The 17,816-nt window shown below is 50.7% G+C and overlaps 3 protein-coding genes across 3 annotated transcripts; all 3 read left to right on the top strand.

Moving 5' to 3' along the window:
* The first annotated feature begins 58 nt into the window (after window positions 1-58).
* Window positions 59-6,438, top strand: DDX6 (DEAD (Asp-Glu-Ala-Asp) box polypeptide DDX6). The gene is made up of 6 exons (XM_018782740.1): window positions 59-953; window positions 1,973-2,813; window positions 3,151-3,385; window positions 3,818-4,308; window positions 4,996-5,345; window positions 5,854-6,438. The coding sequence occupies exons 2-6, from the start codon at window positions 2,532-2,534 to the stop codon at window positions 5,921-5,923; spliced, it is 1,428 nt and encodes a 475-aa protein (XP_018635453.1). The 5' UTR covers window positions 59-953; window positions 1,973-2,531; the 3' UTR covers window positions 5,924-6,438.
* Window positions 6,439-7,316: 878 nt separating this feature from the next.
* On the top strand, window positions 7,317-10,693 carry TGME49_313000 (Toxoplasma gondii family D protein). The gene is made up of 6 exons (XM_018782739.1): window positions 7,317-7,673; window positions 7,883-8,077; window positions 8,323-8,493; window positions 8,744-8,962; window positions 9,118-9,814; window positions 10,096-10,693. The coding sequence occupies exons 1-6, from the start codon at window positions 7,398-7,400 to the stop codon at window positions 10,350-10,352; spliced, it is 1,815 nt and encodes a 604-aa protein (XP_018635454.1). The 5' UTR covers window positions 7,317-7,397; the 3' UTR covers window positions 10,353-10,693.
* A 1,143-nt stretch (window positions 10,694-11,836) lies between these two features.
* TGME49_312990 (DEAD/DEAH box ATP-dependent RNA helicase) lies at window positions 11,837-17,813 on the top strand. The gene is made up of 9 exons (XM_002364470.2): window positions 11,837-12,234; window positions 12,812-12,976; window positions 13,643-13,926; window positions 14,250-14,447; window positions 14,718-14,975; window positions 15,402-15,455; window positions 15,980-16,264; window positions 16,545-16,740; window positions 16,952-17,813. The coding sequence occupies exons 1-9, from the start codon at window positions 12,006-12,008 to the stop codon at window positions 16,990-16,992; spliced, it is 1,710 nt and encodes a 569-aa protein (XP_002364511.1). The 5' UTR covers window positions 11,837-12,005; the 3' UTR covers window positions 16,993-17,813.
* Window positions 17,814-17,816: the final 3 nt, after the last annotated feature.

Raw genomic sequence — 17,816 nt, 5'->3', positions numbered from 1 at the left:
AGGGTGTCAGATGCATGTGCCAGCCACCTGAGAAAACGAGTGTGCATTTCAGCAGCAGCAGAGGCGCTGTAGAGCTGAGCGCGTAGAGTCAGCGGTGCGTATTGGTCTCTAGCGGTTCCGCCGAGTCGTGGCTCTTTGACTTGGAGCAAAACGTCGCGCTTTCGGGATTGTCTGTGTCTGCTCCTACAAGATCCATGCCCTGTTTTCGGTTTTCAGTGTGTCCTTTTCCTCGAACATTGGAGGTTTTTTCGTCTCACTTTCCGCTTTTTCTGGCGATCCTCATCCCGGAGCATTTCTTCCGTTCTCGAACACTTCAAGAGCCGCGCTCATGCTTCTGCGCGCTGGGCTGCGACATACACTTCCACGTATGCGTGTACATGTACTGCGAACCCGCTGTACCTCTGTGCCGAACCTCTGCGTCCCGACATCTCAATTTTTATTTTAAAGAGGTGGCAGTTCGCTGTCGATTTCTAGTTTTTCTGTTGGCCTGAATACTCCTTTTGACCTCGCGTTTTCGCCCTCCTTGAGGGAGACACGGAAGGTTGGGTCCTCCACAACCCCAGTACGTCTCTTCTCGTGCCGAAAAAGGAAGGGATCTGTGCAACTTGCGCGCGCCCCCACGAGAGATAAACGCGGAATATTACGCGTATTTCTTTGCGTTTCCCTCCAATTTCCGACAGAGCGACACAGTTTCACTCTGGACCCTGGTAAAGAGTGCCTTTTTACTGCTTTTTCGGTCCCTTTCGCTGCCCGTTCTGCTTTTCGGCGCCTGCGCGACCGCCTCTGGCGTATCCTACCCGCGCTCTTCGTTTTCCTCGCGTTCCGGTCGACAACGAGGAAGAGGGTACACTCAAGGTCGAAAAAATCGGCTGGACGTTGTGCGTTTTCCGCAACCGAAAACCCATCACTCTTTTCGCCGGAGCCGAAGCATTTTCTACCCTGATTTTTACCCGGTAAACTGCGATCGACTTCACCTTCCTTCCGGTTGATCCGTGCAAGAGGGTTGCGTGGAACGACCGCCTTTTCCTTGTCTTTCCACGTGTGCAGATCATCCTGTCAATGCGCCAGAAGAAATCACTCTTTCCAGATTTTCGTAGCAAATTCATGCTTTGTTTCCTGGCCACACTTTTCGAACTTTTAACTCCAGCTTCTCGCGGTAGGGGGGGGGGGACGTTCACGGTGTCTCTCCCTGCAGTTGACGCGACGCAGCCTCTGGCTTGTCGGAACACATCTCTAGTTGCTTTAGCTGTCTTTTGTCGAGAAACATGTTTTCCACCTTGCTTCCGTTGCACCCAGTCCGACTGTTAAAGCAAGTGCATGTGTCTGTGCTCCCGTGTGCATACGTCTACGTAGACACATATTCGTACACTCCTATACCACGTTCGCGTGCCTTTGTCTTTAAAACTGTACATCCCCGCCACCGTTCCTCCACAAAAAAACAAGCCGCAGTGAGCATACTGGATTCTAGTGGACGATTTGTATCTGCCTAGGAACTGAGAGGTGTGTACATTTAGTCAGGCGTCGGTTGCGAGGTCTCCACTGCAGGTTCGGCTTGCCTTGTTTTTTATTCGTATCCCGAGTTCCTGTGTTGCTCACTCCCGTCTCCTTCTCTTGTTTCCGTCTTTGTCCCCCACGCTGTTTCCGCACCGCACGTATCATCACCTTGTCTTCCCGCTTCTCCGTCACTCGACATGCGCACGTATATATATATATATATATATATATATATACATATATGCGTATAGATGTGTGCGTGGATCTGTTTCCGTACGTAGAGAGGCTTCGACTTTTCGTTCGGTTTTGCCTCGTCGCTTAGACACAGGTGCCGTTTCTTTCTCTGTCTCGCGTTGCGTTTCACGTTTGTGTGTCTGTATCTGGCGCGTGTGGGCAGGGTGTCTACCCGTGATGAGTTTCGTTCTCTCAACGCGTACAGGTCTTTCCCTGGCTGTCCATCCTGTTTTTCTGCATGCAGAGCACGATTAGCCATCAGCTTCACCTGGACCGGATGATCCACGAAGCCTGGGGAGCGTTGAGTTGTCAAGAACTGGGGAAGAGAGACGTGTCTTCCTCGAGTTGTTTCCTCAAGGGAAAAGAGCACCGCGGAACGCGTTTTTCCGCACTCTTCGTCCCCTTGCGCTTGCCTCTCGTCGCGCAACAATGCGGGGTAGTCTGTGCGTATCGACTAGTGTGCGTTTTTCTGGTTCCTTACCTTTCCGTCTGATTGTTTGTCGGCTTCGTCGACCTTGTTCTTGGCGTCTGTGAAGGACGTGTTTTCGTTCCGCCTTCGGTGTCTCGCTCGGAGAGACGCACTCGCCTTTGTTCTCGCCTTCGCTTCCCTGCTTTCTATCTCCCTGCCTTGTCTACGCAGTCTCGTCGCTCGTCTCGATTGTCTTGTTACCCTCTTCTGGGTTGTCTTCTGTGTGTCCGGGCCTGACGTGCCTGCCGAGTTTAGGGTGCATGCACCGCGGACGTGTGTGTGTTGATGCATAGATGCCTCGCAGTTTTTTATTGGTTCTCTCGAGTTCCACAAGATGAGCGCAGCCTACTACACCCGCAGACCCGGGCTCTCTGGATCGCCCTATCCCCAGTCTCAAAACGGAAGCGGCGAGAGAAACGCGAACCAGGGGCAAGGCCCGGCGCCCTACGGCTACCCGCCTCAGCAGCGCATGCAACACTTCAGTCAGCCTCAAAACAGTGTGCCTTCCCAGCCGGCCAACCCCGCGCACGTCGACCCGAACAGCAATCCTGAGGGCGACGAAGGCTGGAAAAGCAAAGTCGTCCTGCCTCCAAAGGACAACCGCGTGAAAACCGAGGTGCGTTTATCGAGCGGATCGGGAGGCGAGTCTATGTCGAAAGGGAGAGAGGGTACACGTTTGGGAGCAGAAACACTGTCACAGATGATACCTGTGTATACGTCCATATATACGTCTACAGACACACACCTATTCGAATATATATATATATATAGATATAGATATAGATATATGGATATAGGCAACGGACGAGAACGGCAGAACTTTCAGGGCGGAGAGAAGCATTTGGCTTATGGGTAGGCGCGTAAACAGAGGAGTGGAAGAAGAGCCAGAACGCGAGAGAAAGAGAAGGGTGATGTGGAGAGAGGGGGCGAATGGTGTTTTGTGTTTTCCTCAGGATGTGACGAAGACGAAAGGCACGGACTTTGAGGAGTATTTTCTACGACGTGAATTGTTGATGGGCATCTTCGAGAAAGGCTTCGAAAAGCCGTCGCCAATCCAAGAAGCGTCGATTCCAATTGCTCTCGCCGGGAAAAACATCCTCGCTCGGGCGAAAAACGGCACTGGAAAAACCGCCGCGTTCTCGATTCCTCTCCTCGAAAAGTGTCAGACGTCGAAGCGTTACATCCAAGGTGTGTGTTAGTGATTCACTGGCTGATCAAACCGTTCAACGCTCATGCGGACTTTCGTCCCGATAAACTACAATTCGTCTCCCAGTGAGGTTCTTTTCCACGGCGTCGGCCTCCCTGGACTCTCGGCTTCAAAGCGGACACGGTCGGTGGTCCAGTCGACTCAGGGGCAGCATGTGTATACAGATGGTACACGCAATCAGTCTTGAGTAAAGAGCATGCATTTACAGGGTGCTCTACTCTTGCATGTACATACATATGCATATTTTGATGTGGTCCTGTTGTGTAGTTTTTAGAGCATGATGCGCGCCAACACATGCAAGTCTTGAGCTCCATGTCTCCACACTTGTTCATATTTACAGGTGTATGAAGAGATGTTCAGAGCGCATGCAGCGATATCACTGGAGAATGCGCCAACTGCGTGCGTTTTTTCAGGGCTGATTCTGGTTCCGACCCGTGAGCTGGCGCTGCAGACGAGCGCAGTGGTGAAGGCGATTGGGAAGCATATGAACGTTCAGTGCATGGTGTCGACGGGAGGCACAAGCCTGCGTGACGATATTATGCGGCTGTACAACCCGGTGCATGTACTCTGTGGGACGCCGGGAAGAATTCTGGACCTGGCGAACAAGGGTGTCGCAGACTTGAGCAACTGCCATATGGTGGTCATGGACGAAGCAGACAAACTGCTCTCGGCGGAGTTTCAACCGATTGTCGAGGAACTCATCAAGTTCGTCCCGCGTGAGAGGCAAATTCTGATGTACTCCGCGACCTTCCCGGTCACGGTCAAAGACTTCAAACACAAATACCTGCCAGATGCTCACGAAATCAACCTCATGGACGAACTCACGCTCAAGGGTGTCACGCAGTACTACGCCTTCGTCGAAGAACGCCAAAAAGTTCACTGCCTTAACACTCTCTTCTCGAAGGTAAAAACAAACGAGAAAGTGCATCTGTGTTTAGAGAACTGTAGAACAGTTTATTTTGCTCAAAGGAAACGTGGGAAAGGAGAAGAGGCAAGAAACGACAGGGCGAGAGAGGCTGAAGGAAAGCCGAGGCACTCAGGCAGGTGGTGCGAGTGAGCTTGAGGTTAGAGAAAGAAGGGGAGGAGAGGCGACGAAAGGATTAACGGAGGACTGGTTTTCGCAGAATACGAGTTTGTGAAGTGTGGGGGTTAAGAGGGGACGGTTGTACGACAAGTCGAGAGAGGCGCGAGGTAGCAGGACAGAACAAGGAATGCAGAAAGCGGGAACAAAGCCAAGAAGGGGAGAGGGAGTGTCGCAGATGGTAGAGGGGCAGACTGCAGTGCGAGGAAAAAATGCATAATGGAAGAGTAAGACAGTGCAGCTTCGTGAATGAGACACGACCGGACGCACATAAATTGCTTCAAGGAACTGCCACGCAGTATTCTGTAACATGGGGGTATGGGATGCCCTCAAGTGCGCGAGGGCTGCGCTTGGATTGTTTTTCGCATCACGGGGTTCGATTGAGCGAAGGGAAGAACTCCTTCAGTCGTCGAAAACAGGTGCGACGGGAAACGAGTGGGGATAAATCGGCCGAGGCACTACAAGAGACTCGCAAGCATTTTTCGGAGCGGTTATGTCTTTCGTTTTCAGCTTCAAATCAACCAAGCAATCATTTTCTGCAACAGCGTGACTCGTGTGGAGCTTCTGGCGAAGAAGATCACGGAACTCGGATACTCGTGCTTCTACATCCATGCGCGGATGATGCAGTCCCACAGAAACCGGGTTTTCCACGATTTCCGGAACGGGGCGTGTCGCTGCCTCGTGTCGTCCGACCTCTTCACACGTGGAATCGACATTCAGTCCGTTAATGTCGTTATCAACTTCGACTTCCCAAAGAACTCTGAGACATATCTGCACCGCATTGGGCGCTCCGGTCGCTTCGGACACCTCGGACTTGCCATCAACCTTATCACTTATGACGACCGTTTCAACCTCTACCGGTGAGCGCAGATACGTATAAGAGTGAAGTGGAAGACAAAAAGTCTAGTTTTTCGTGACACAAATGGCTATTTAGTGTTGGTAGCAGGTGCTTGAGTATTTTCAATTTAAAAATGCAGGGAGTGCCGAGATCCAGTTCGTGCGCTCGTAAAATTTAATTTTGATCTCTAGGAGATAGATTCCGGTATTTTTCGTCGCCTTCATAGACGCCGGTGCCGTGACTGGACGTAAAAAGGAGAACTTATGAACAGGAAACTCACTGCAGGTGCACCGGTGTAGTTTGCGTCGGGTGTAACGTTCGGTGGGGTGTTATTTTTGATTTATTTATATGAAGGCCGACGCCGTAGTTCACTTGAGCGGTAGTGGGCAGAATCCTAATCCACCGGTGTGGGAGCGAACAGCGTTGAACAATAACATGGGAACCATACGCGTGGTGCGCCGGTAGGACCTGGCGTACGAACAGAGTTTTAGGTTTTGTTTTTGTGTCGATGTGTGGTATGTTCGCTGCAGAATTGAGAGCGAACTTGGTACCGAAATTCAGCCGATTCCGAGCCAGATTGACGAAGCAATTTACACATAGCATGCGTGACTTGCGAGAAGCAAAGAACGCAAAGACCCGAAACGTCCGTAAACAGAACCAGACTACGGCATTGCCCCGCCCGAGGTGGTGATAAAGCGTCTCCCTCGCGACAGCTAACTGGCTAACATGCTGTGGCTAGATGCTTGCAAGTGCCGAGAACTTGGTGTAGGGGACTGCCTGGTCGTACCGAAAAGGGGCCGAGGCGTGGGACAGCTAATTGACAACGTGCTGTTCTTGTGGCCAAGTGGGGAAGGCATTCGTTCAAACCCAACTCCCAACATTGTCCGCTAAATGCCTGCCTCGCCCAATAGGAAGCGCGGCTTCACATGACAACTGCCACGACCGAGAGGCAAAAACTGTTTCGTTTTCGGTCCGGCAAAGAGTCTATAGAGACAGCGATGTAGTTTGGCAGCGCAGGCTAAGTAGGGTCACATGTAAGCGGGTCCGGCAAAGAGTCTATAGAGACAGCGATGTAGTTTGGCAGCGCAGGCTAAGTAGGGTCACATGTAAGCGGGTGTATTCACGTGTTATGCTTGGAAAGTAGAGCCGAAGACATGTAGAAGAGTGCTCAGCTGACTTCCGATACATGATACATGCTGCAACTTTCTAATGGAATGTCTGCTGTCTGGCAGTTGCCAGTACAGCAGCTTCGCTAAGCGACGCCCCTCCTCTCGCTTAACACGACGTGATAACGCAGTGAAAACCCGAGCGACACACGCCCACAGAAAACAGAGAAAGCGCGTGTGCTTTGATTGGTAAGGTCACGCGTGGTCCACGTACCCTCATACGGGTGCTGCTTCCTCTGTAAAGCTTTTCCAAAATGTAGATTATGAAGAAAATATGAATAGCTTCGCCTCATCAGCCAAACCGTGCAGTGTTTGTTGTATGATGGATTCGAGCGTTTCGGCGTTTGTGTGCATCCACAAGGAGTCCGTGAGTCCACGAGTGCTGGCGCGAGAAGACGAATCAATCAGTACTTAAAAACTCAGATTGGTCGACACAACAAAAGGGGTAGCTGAAGCCATGCTGCGAACAGTGACTTGAATACTCTCTAAGATATCCCGAAACAGTGATTTTTTCATCGACAGCTATACCGTCATTCGTTCTGCAGCGTGCCCATGGATGGAGGCGCAGTGTAGAACACCTCACCGTTGCTTTCCCCTGAGCGTATCCCCGAAAATAAGACGCAGCCAGTGAACAGGTAGTGAGGCTAAAACGCTTGAAGCAAAAGTGTTCACTACAATCATCGCGACGGCCTCTTGGGCTACCCCGATACTGGATATGCTCGACGTCGGCCGACGCTTAGCGAGCTAGCTGCCAACGTGCACCGGTGGGCGCTCTGTGGTCGGGTGACATTCGTGCCTCAAGAGGCGTGGTTGAAGCTCGGCACGACAGAACAACTCTTGTCGACCCTCAGCTTCTGTTGAACGTGGGGTAACCTCAAAACTGTGTTGTCTCAGAGAAAAGCTCCGAAATGGGCATTATATCTCGGCCTTCTACCCTTTACCTTGTCTTGGCGACTTCGCTCTGGTTGGGGCGGGTGTCTGCTGGACCGTTCGGGTACGACCCATACGGCCTCGATCCCTACAAAAAAGAAGACTACAAACAGCAGCACCAGCACGCGCAACACGAAAGTGGAGTGGAACACTCGAAGGCGGCCGTGCACTCAAAACAAGTCTCCCACCCAAGCAAAGAGTACCAGGAGCAATGCGACAGCATTCCGTTTTCCAAAGAGGCGACCTGCTCAATGGTAATACACACCGTTCTAAAAAAGGGACACGTTTAAGTGTCAATGGCACATAGCTGTCACTTCATCTACGATAAACTTCTTATGTGCAGTATAGCCTGGACTGCCTCGATCGTTCTCACCCAGATCACGATCTAGAGGGGTTTAAATTGTTGAATGTGTTTCCCCCGTAACAGAAATGATTGTGTTATACTACATGTATTCCTTCTCAGGCTGTGCCTTCGTCGAAGCCATACAGTTGTCCATCACAGGTTTCCTTCGAGGTCTGCGACGTGAAGCCTACTCATATACAGGCCAGCTGCTACCGATTAATTCAGCAAGAGAGGAAATATACATGCCCAATCCAAGTTGACTTGCAAGAGCTTTGTGCCGATGTTCCCGTCTCACGACCATCGACCTGCACTCGCGTACGTCTCATGGTATCTATGGCGTGGCAGTATGGCAGAACCTCACAGCACCGAACAACACTCACAATTTGGATTCCAACCAAGTTGTTACCATGTGTGTTTTTAATCTGGGACGGATGAGATCCATACTGATTGGAAATATTGTTGCTGGATCATGATTCCCAAATCCTTCAAAGAAATATCTGTATATTTGTTGAGTCGATGCTACGAGAAGTAATATGGGGCCATGTGTTGTATGTGTGCAGCAAGTCCCTAGACGCATCAGGAAACCGTGTGTCAAACAGGTCAACGAGACAGTGTGCAAAGCAGTTGCTGAGAAAGTTCAGTCGACTTGTTACCGACCCAAGCAGGTCACAGAAGAATACACGTGTCATCGCCTCGACTCAAAGGAGGAGTGCTCGGTCCATCAGCACACGGTACGCTTCAGTTTCAAAGAATGTTAGTGTGCTATGGAGCGTTACGCCGAGTGTGGCGTAGATCACCGTCTTGCCTTTGCCGTACCTCTCCTTATCGACCAAGGACACGAGCTAACGGTGGGGGTTTACTTAGCAAAACACGTAACATGATCGGATTATCGGACAGTGTTTTAGAAACCACCTTGAGCATATTTTGTAGTGACAGTTTTCGGCTCACCATGACACTTCTGGTGCACTGTCATGCGTTTAGGTTCCGTCACTGTGTACTCGCAAAGTCATCAGCAAGAAGCCGTACGCTCAAATGGATACAGTTTATGAGCAAGAATGTGCGCAAGTGCAGAAGCACAAAAAGGGAACCTGCAAGCGGCAAGTGCTGAAGACAGAACAGTACCCGTGCACGGAGTTTCAGACGAAGCAGCAGTGCTCCACGGTCCCGAGAGTTGTGAACCGACCCTGCACCGTTCAGACGGTAAGGCGGCAGCTATGATCCGGGAAACGATTCCTTGGTAGATGCCAACAAGTCGTGCGTTACTGCCAGCTGAGTCACATTTGTGGACAAATACACTGAAGCACCTATCATCTTCTATCGTGTCACGACTTTTGCGATTCACTGAATGGGTTCAGACGCAGCAAGTGGCAGTCGACTGCACGGAGGTGGTCGACACAGTGCAGGAGAAGCAATGTGCAAAGAAAATTAAAGAAACCGTGATGCATACCGTGTGCGAGAAGGAACACTACGAACCACCAAAAAAACAAGTCCATCACCAGAGCGGAATCTATAGGCGCCTTGGCCCTGGAAAGAAGGGTTGCAGGGAGGTGCCACAAGAGGTTGAACGGATTGTGATGGAGACATGCACAGAGGTTGTCAAGACGAAAGTTCCCAAAACTTGCTACGAAAGCCAAGTGGTTCCCGTCCGGTCCACCTGCCCTGAGACTGAGATGGACGAAGTTTGCTTCGATGTGAAAGAGCCTGTTCAAAAGATGTGTACACGCGAAGTTCCGACCACCGAGGATTATGCCTGCGATGAGGTGGTCTCTGAAGTCGAGTGCAAGAAAGTGCCTAAGCAGGTTAAAGGGGTCGCGTACAAGGAGTACGAGCAAACGGAGTCTTATAAGTGCGAAGCAACCGAACAGGTCAAGAAATGCAAAATGATTCCAATATTTCAGGCTTCTACGTGTGTTGCTGCTCTCATGGATGTGGAGCCGTACGAGTGCGTCGTTAGTGTGATGAAGGAGAAGTGTGAACAAGTACCCCGAACAATACCGAACACATGTATCGAGGAAGAATGGGCAACCGAGCAGTATGAATGCTACGAAGAAGGTAAGTTTGGCTGCATGACTGAATTTCGTAAATTCGACAAGGGAACCAACGCGCTCTGACAGTGGCATAACTGCGCCTCACACCCTTCCCTTTTTTCTTTGCCGTACTACCTGGTTCGTCTAGCCTCATGCATTACTGCTGCGTAGCTCCACCACCGCTAGAACCGCAGCTGGTTAATTCTTGTGTTAGTCAAGGGACTCTCTATAACTGCCCTCCACCACCAGACTTCCACCCTGTGAGCAACATGCGCTGTCTGTGTGTGCCGTTCCTCCACCGTACAGGCACTGAAAAACGCTGCAAGAAATTCCCCGTATACGCAAATATGGGGGAGTGTACGACGACAGTTAAGGTGACGGAGGAGTACCCGTGCACACACCCTTCGCTGGAGCAAGTTTGCCGAATAGAGACTTCAACAGTGGACAACACATGCTACGAGCCCTCTATGGACGAACAGAAATACACATGCTTCGAAAGACATACCAGAGAGCAATGTGAAAAAGCTCCAGTTCCACAGAAAAAAGGCGGCTACCATCACTAGCCGTACGCTATAAAAGCGGCGCGTTTATCCTTTCCCACTTTCCGTGCTCCAAGAGAGAGCCGCGGAAACTGTGTTTAGACTAGAACCTGGTTTACCTGTTTAGCGCCGTCGTGAACGAGACCTATATTGCTCTACGTGATTCGTTCAGTGCGGTGTTCTTCCCGGCCCAAGTTTAGGCCGGTAGCATTCAAGTCTTCATCTCCATGTGAGTTACCCGGGTTTCAAACGGGACTCGAAAAGCAACTGCTTGCGCCGGCTGGCTTTTCGAGGTGTTTCGCCGGGAACTCTGGTTTCAAAACTTCTGGTCGCAGCCGACCCAGTGATATTTTTCTGGTGCATTCCTTCTGCGTGTATCCTGGATACAAAGAACAGCTACTGCTATTTGTAGCTCTGCCGCTTCCTCACCTCGGCTTCGATGCAGCACCCGCAATTACGTGGCGGAACTAACTCCACCGAACTTGGATTGCACAGGAGCTGCCTTCTGCTCTAGAAACGTTCCACGAACCGAGAAACATTGCAACTGGAAGGAAAAGGCTAGCCGATCGCTGGTGCTAGACACAATCCACATTCACATGCTTACGGAAGCACGTGTTGAGCCCACAGTATGCAGCAAGAACGTCGCCTGTCGCTCAGACCGTAAACGGCACCGCTTCTGCTAAAACGTCGCCTTACGTCACCCACCTTCCTATCTCATGTGTGTCGACAGCAAATGTGTTGACACGTTTTCTCAAGAGGGCAAGAAGCACCGTTCTTGTCCGGAGAGAGATCTAAGAGTGCTGAGGCACTGCTTCTGCAGCAAAATTTGTGTCGCGTTGAGGTAACAAGTCCCATTCCGTACAGGCAAAAGCCCTGGATTTGCAGGCATGAAGCGGCAATTGCTCAATGCTGTGCAGTTGATAAAGAGAGATTCAGAAAACCAGGATGGTGAATAAAGTATTGCCGGTGAACCACGTCAAATACTCGCGGCACATTCCTCAATACGGAGAGCAGCGGGAGCTTGGATCCTGCGGCTCCTTCAGGAGACCCCGGGAAAAATAAGGGGAGCAAAAGATGTGTTTCAATGACAAGTTCGCCGGAAAACCTGGTTCAGTTACCGCTGCTCCACCTATAAAGACATAGGCTCCCAAAATGTTTGCTTCAGCACGCGGGCTCTCGCGTGAATGATCACTGCTGGGGCGCATGAATGAGCCTTGTTGCGGTAGGCTTGATGTGTTGTGGGGCCGGCTGAGAGGGTACCAATTCTGTTGCCTTCAGTGGAGCGTAACACTTTTCCTCTAGACCCGTATACGTGAAACAAACCTCTTTGCTTTCCAAAGGTTATGTAGGGGCAAGTGACTTGTTCAGTGTTACTACCCTTTTGCCGGTTGCTTCCATGTCCCTGACGAACGGGGCAGCGCGAAAATCGATTGCAAACGCACGCATGCGTTTCACTGTGCATGACTTCGCCGTTCTCTGTTCTCTTCCTCGAAGTTGCAGTTCCGTCTCTTTTTTCACTCCGGAGTGTCGAAGCCACGGAACGCAGTCTCACTTTCTTGACGAGCATACGGGAGCCCGTCGGTGGCGTCTCGCAATTGTTTGCAAGTGCTATTTGACTCGGGACACCGGGTGCATGCAGCGACGTAAATTAGTTGACTTCGCATTAAGATAACAACCATGAAAAAAAACAGCAAGAGGAGCCTTGCGGCTTCTGCAAATGCATCGGAGGTGGAAGTGAAGAAGAAAAAGAAGAAAATTCGGGAGTGCGACCCTGTCAATGAAGAACCAACAGAGGACCAAGAGCAAATGCCTTCGTCAACAGAAGAACCGGAATCGGAAGGTCCAACAGATGATTCTGGCGACAGCGCGGAGCAGCAAGGCGTACAGAAGACAGACAAGGCCACTGGTAAGGAGTTCTTGCCTTTTCGCTGTGTAGTTTGAACGGCACGTCTTGTGGGCGTGCTTATCCGATCAGGACTGCCTCTGTGCCCACCGGAAAGTTATCAAGACACTACTCGAGCTCGTGTTTTCATAGAGGCATTTATCGTGCTTCAATACGTACCCTCGGGAATACCGTCCTAGACTTAAAGTATCGATGTGAGCGCGCCATTGGCGAAGGCGGTCTCTGTAGGCAATGAAAATTGTGAGAGTAATCTGTATCCCAACAAAGGTTTTCAACCTGGCGAACCGGGTTCGCTGTTTTCGGACCGCTTTGGTGTCGACGGAGGAACCGTTTTTGTCACTACTAGATTCTACTCACATTTCTTTAAGATGCGGAATATAAATATTATGCGTTTTTTGGTTAATGAGAATCCGTGATAAATGGATGTACATCCACCACTGTTTACCCCGCAAGTGGGGGATTGTCGCAGCTGTTTCTTCCCTCCTAACACTCGGGAATCCTTACCTGGACAACCTGGATGCGTGGCTCTTTAGTACGATCTGCCACTTTGTTTAGCCTTCGTTTTCTGCGTGTTCTTTAGGAAAGGATTCTTTCTTCAGCGATGTCACATTCGAGTCCCTCGACATTTGTGACCCTGTCAAAAAGGCTCTCGCCGAGATGAAGATGGAACGCTTGACAGAGATCCAAGCCAAGTCGATCCCCCGGCTTCTGGAGGGCAGAGACGTCTTGGGAGCGGCTAAAACAGGTGCGTAGACACTGCCCTCAAAAGATGAATTTCTGCATTTGACGGAGTTCTAGAAAAACAGTGCAAATCTCGCGGCTATGGAGACACATCAGAGGGAGATAAAAAGCACATCCGCTGTAATTTTGTGACAACGGGATAATGCCTGCCTCGCCCAGAAGCCGTTTCACATTTCCCCGTTCTTGCTTTCCCGATTGCGTCTCTTCAGTTGTGACACCCTCTCAGTCGCCACTATTTTTTTGAACACATTTACTATCTGACGGGCTGGACTCTCATTTCCTTGGTACTTCCTTCCCTCCCTCCTCTCTTCATCCCTGTTTTCTCCTTTCTCCTCGGCACCCTTGCGCCTAAGCCCTCAGTTGTGGCATCCGCATCCTCTGCGCCCCGAAGGCACTCGATTCCATTGAATGGTTGGCCACTTTCTCTCCGTGTGTCCCGCTCCGCGTACGGGGTTGTTTTCTGAGTGAACAACGCCCATGGCTTCGTGCTCCTACTCAGTTTAGATAACTCTTGATTTCGTCGCGTTTGCAATCTCATCGAATTACTGCTTTGCGTCCTTGCCTGACTCACGAGACCTGTGGATAAGTGTGGTAATTGCTTCCCATTTGTTTTGGTCCGGAGCCTCGACGTCTCTCTGTTTCTATTCCTGTTTCCGGCGTTTGCTCTCAGGATCTGGAAAAACCCTCGCTTTCCTTGTCCCGGCCGTCGAGCTCCTGTACCAAGTTAAATTTCTTCCTCGCAATGGGACGGGGGTGATCGTCATTTCCCCTACCAGAGAGTTGTCTTTGCAGATTTTTGATGTCGCAGCAGAGCTGGCGAAGTTCCTCCCTCAGACCCTCGGTCTCGTGATTGGGGGCGCAAACAGGAAGCACGAAGTCGAAAAGCTGCAGAAGGGAGTGAACATTCTGGTCGCCACGCCTGGACGACTTCTCGATCACCTTCAGAACACAAAGGTGAGGAAAAACAGAGAGCACAGACAAACGTCAGGGGGAAAGGGCGACCGAGAAGGGAGGATCTGGCACCAGTAAAACACCCGCGTTTTGGGGGAATCACCGGATTCAGGGAGCAGCTGTGGAAGGGGAAGGGAAAGGGAAGAAAAGGAAACGAACGGGAGTTGAAACGGAGACGCATGGGAGACAGTGACGTCAAGGGAGAGAGACACGCGATAGGGATAGGAGCAGAACAATACCCAGTACTGTATGGTCACCTTTCAGGTTCTCTCAGGAACGTTATTCTGTTTCCTTCGTTCATTCGTCTTTGTTTCTGCGCAACTCAGGGCTTTCAGTATTCCAACCTCCTCTCGCTGGTGATCGACGAGGCAGATCGAATCCTTCAGATTGGATTTGAAGAGGAAATGAACGCCATTCTCCAGATGCTTCCCCAAACCCGCCAAACGTGTCTCTTTTCCGCAACGCAAAGCGCGAAAGTGGCCGACCTCGCTAGACTTTCCCTTAAGAAACCTGTTTTCGTTGAGGTGAGTGTTTCTCGTCGAATTGAGACTTCTGGGCATTCTTCGCTTCTGTTTAGCACGTAAACTCTCGTGTCTCTAAAACGAGGAATGGCGATGCGACAGGGTGCCGAAACTACGTGAGCATGTGTGTGTCCGGACACCGGTTTACTGTGTTTTAGTGTTCCAATTCGAATACTGTGGTGCAATACTCCAAAAGGAGCGCTCCCACTTTGAGGTTCTCATTTCTGTCAGCATGAAATAGTTATGGGCACTCGATGGGGCTTTGTGTGACAGGTCAAGGACACCGTGGCGACGGTTCGCGGCATCCAGCAGGGCTATGTTGTCTGTCCCGCAGAGGAACGTTTTCTTCTCCTTTTCACATTTTTGAAGAAGAACCGGGAGAAGAAGATTATGGTTTTCTTCAGCAGTTGCATGTCGGTCCGGTTCCACGATGAGCTCTTCAACTACATCGATCTTCCAACGACGTGCATTCACGGCAAGAAGAAACAAAATGCTCGGATGTCGACGTACTACGACTTCTGCAATGCTGAAGTGAGGCACCCTGGCAGATCTCTTTCGTCCACCAGTGCTAAGAGGCAGTCTTACGCCGTTGGCTGTTAGCTGTTCGTCAGCCGTTTGTGAAAAGCGACGAGTTCCGAACTCTCTATCAACCACTTTCCAGTGATTTGGCATGCACGTTGCCCCGCTCAGACTCGTCCTGTGTCTATGTGTACTACGTTGAAGTTCTTGACCCCTCGGCCGGTAGTGTCGCGACCGTGGAACGAGGAAGGATGGACGTTTACCGTCGCGTTTACTGGATTTTGCGGGAGAGGAGACACAAGAGGAGAGAGAATGTCGTGCTGTTTTTTTGCGTGAGTTCCTGGGTTCGTCTGCTGAGAGGGGCCACTGCAGCGCACAGTGTGTTTCTCTGTGTCACGGATTTAGCTTCTCGTTATTTGTTTCGTTTTGACTGTGCAGAAGGGCATTCTTCTCTGCACGGACGTCGCTGCACGTGGTCTCGATATTCCCAAGGTGAGGAACGTTTTCACCGTTCACGATTCGTAGCAAATGTATCATTTTTTACTATCAGTTTGGTTGCATTAGGAATCGTTGGAATTCGCGCGACTCAACAAGTGTGCATCCATGACTTCATTGAGCCTGTGTCTCACTCACACACGCACGCATGCGCTGGCCGCTCCTTGTATCCGGAGGGACGTAGAAACGCGGAAACATACATCCGACGCCTTCCAGTACCGGCATCCCTGAGCCAAATTTCAAATGTTTTTGACCTGTCTTGGTGCAAACGAGGGCGAGTGAAGGCTGCAGTCGGTCGTGTAGATGTCAGCAAAACAGTCGGCCAATGTGCACCTTTCAGCAACTTGTCCCGTGTTGGTGCTGGGCGTAGCGGCGGAATAGAGGATCTGAAATTTGGCTCGTCTGAATCATCAGGCATCTTCTCTGCATGTGCGCGACTGCTGGTTCTGGGCCACGGTGCCCTTAAGCGGTGATATGATGTGCACATTCTTGTTCTGTTTCGACGTTGCCTCTCCTTTTAGGTTGACTGGATCGTCCAGTACGACCCACCTGATGATCCAAAGGAGTACATTCACCGTGTGGGGCGTACAGCTCGAGGTGCGGGGGGTACCGGAAAAGCCCTGCTGTTTCTTATGGCTGAAGAGATTGGCTTTCTGCGGTATCTTAAACAAGCGGGAGTTCCCCTCAACGAATACACTTTCCCCTCAAACAAAATCGCCAATGTCCAGAGTCAGCTGGAACGCTTAATCGAGAAAAACTACTACCTTCACAAAGCTTCCCAAGATGCATATCGCTCTTATCTTCATGTAAGCACATCCCCTCTGTGTCTGTGTGTATGCCTGAATGAATATCTTCATATTTGTATGTAATGCTTTCCTATTCGACTAGATGTCGTCCTCTGTATCCAGGCATTCAGTGTTCTGCTTCTTAGCCTCCATATGGACACTCCTTCGCCAGTTCTTAGAGTAGTGTCGAACTACCACACAGTTTTGTCTTGCCTCTGCTATTGTACACGGTCCTATCCTTACATAATTGCACGTCATCTGCAGAGGTAGGTCTCGCTCATTCCGTCCGTGTGCCTCTCAGGCGTACGCCTCTCATACTCTCAAAGACATTTTCAACGTCCACGCCTTGGACCTTCAACGCGTAGCACGGGCATTTGGATTCTCGGTTCCGCCCAGAGTGGAGCTCAACCTGAAGGCAAAGAGCCGAACTAAAGTTGACAAGAAGACACAGCGGTTTTCTGGGACGGGCCACAAGTTCTCCGCCTCGAATCCCTACGGTACGGAACTCGAAAACAACAACAAGAATGCACGCACGCCTAGCAGTACACAGAAACCGACACATCACGGTTTTCGTCTTGTGCATGTTTTCAACCCGTGGGCATTCAGCGTTTCCTACTTCGTTCAAAGCCGAATTTAGTCTTGTGATAGGGAACATCAACTCCATTAGAGTAGGTCACCCCTGGCGTGTGTGTGTGTGTGTGTGTGCAGGAAAAAGAGAAGAAGGCGACCGCAGGCAATTTTCGCGGTGATCGTCTGTTCAGCGCTCGCGTGCCCTTTCACAGCGGGCGTAACATATACCTGTTGGAAGCCGGAATGAGTGGTTCGAGAAAGACGTTTTCCAGAGAATCAAATTTTGACAGCGGTCACGGGACAGGCGCTGGCATACCGCAGGTCACTGCTCTGAACCTGCTTTGTGCGTAGTCGAAGAAATTCTACAGAATGCCTCCGCGGGAGGCAGTCGGGAGCGAGATAGCGGATTGAGGGTAGACGGCAAGAGGTGTTAGTAGGGAACGCGCTTTTGTGTATGAAAATCAGGCGCACAACAAAGTTTTCCGTGTGTGAACGAGATGTTCGCGCTGGACAACGGGCTGAAAAGTGGCTCTTGTTCTGTGACGTTTTCTGGGGTAGTGACTGCAGTACTGGCCTTCCTTTGGTGAGGAGCGCGCATTTTTGGAGGTGACAGGAACTATGAGGTTGAAAATGCGATTCCTCGTTTCGAAGTACATGTTGAGAATACTTCTCACAGAGTGGAAACGACAGGCAAACAAGGTCCGGTTCGTGCGCTCAAAGGACACAGGCACTGTAGCTCATTGCCACGTCTATATCGTTCGCAGGACTCACGGCAATATCAGAGACGGGCCAGGCCTACCACCAGCCGCCGACAACGAATCGCCATGTCTCTGGATGGCCCTACCGGGCAGCGTAGTGACTGTGAAAATACACCCATACGCTTCGACACAAATGAAGAGTTATGCAGCTATACGAATACCTGCATGTTGATATTCCATGAAGGGGAGCGAAACATCCTACGGCCGGTAGCAGACCCTCTGAGTTGTTGTTGCCTTCTGCAATA

The sequence above is a fragment of the Toxoplasma gondii genome, chromosome XI (assembly GCF_000006565.2).
Source record: "Toxoplasma gondii ME49 chromosome XI, whole genome shotgun sequence".
NCBI lineage: Eukaryota > Apicomplexa > Conoidasida > Eucoccidiorida > Sarcocystidae > Toxoplasma > Toxoplasma gondii.
Note: the sequence above shows the minus strand (reverse complement) of the source record. Positions and strands in the feature narration are given on the sequence as shown.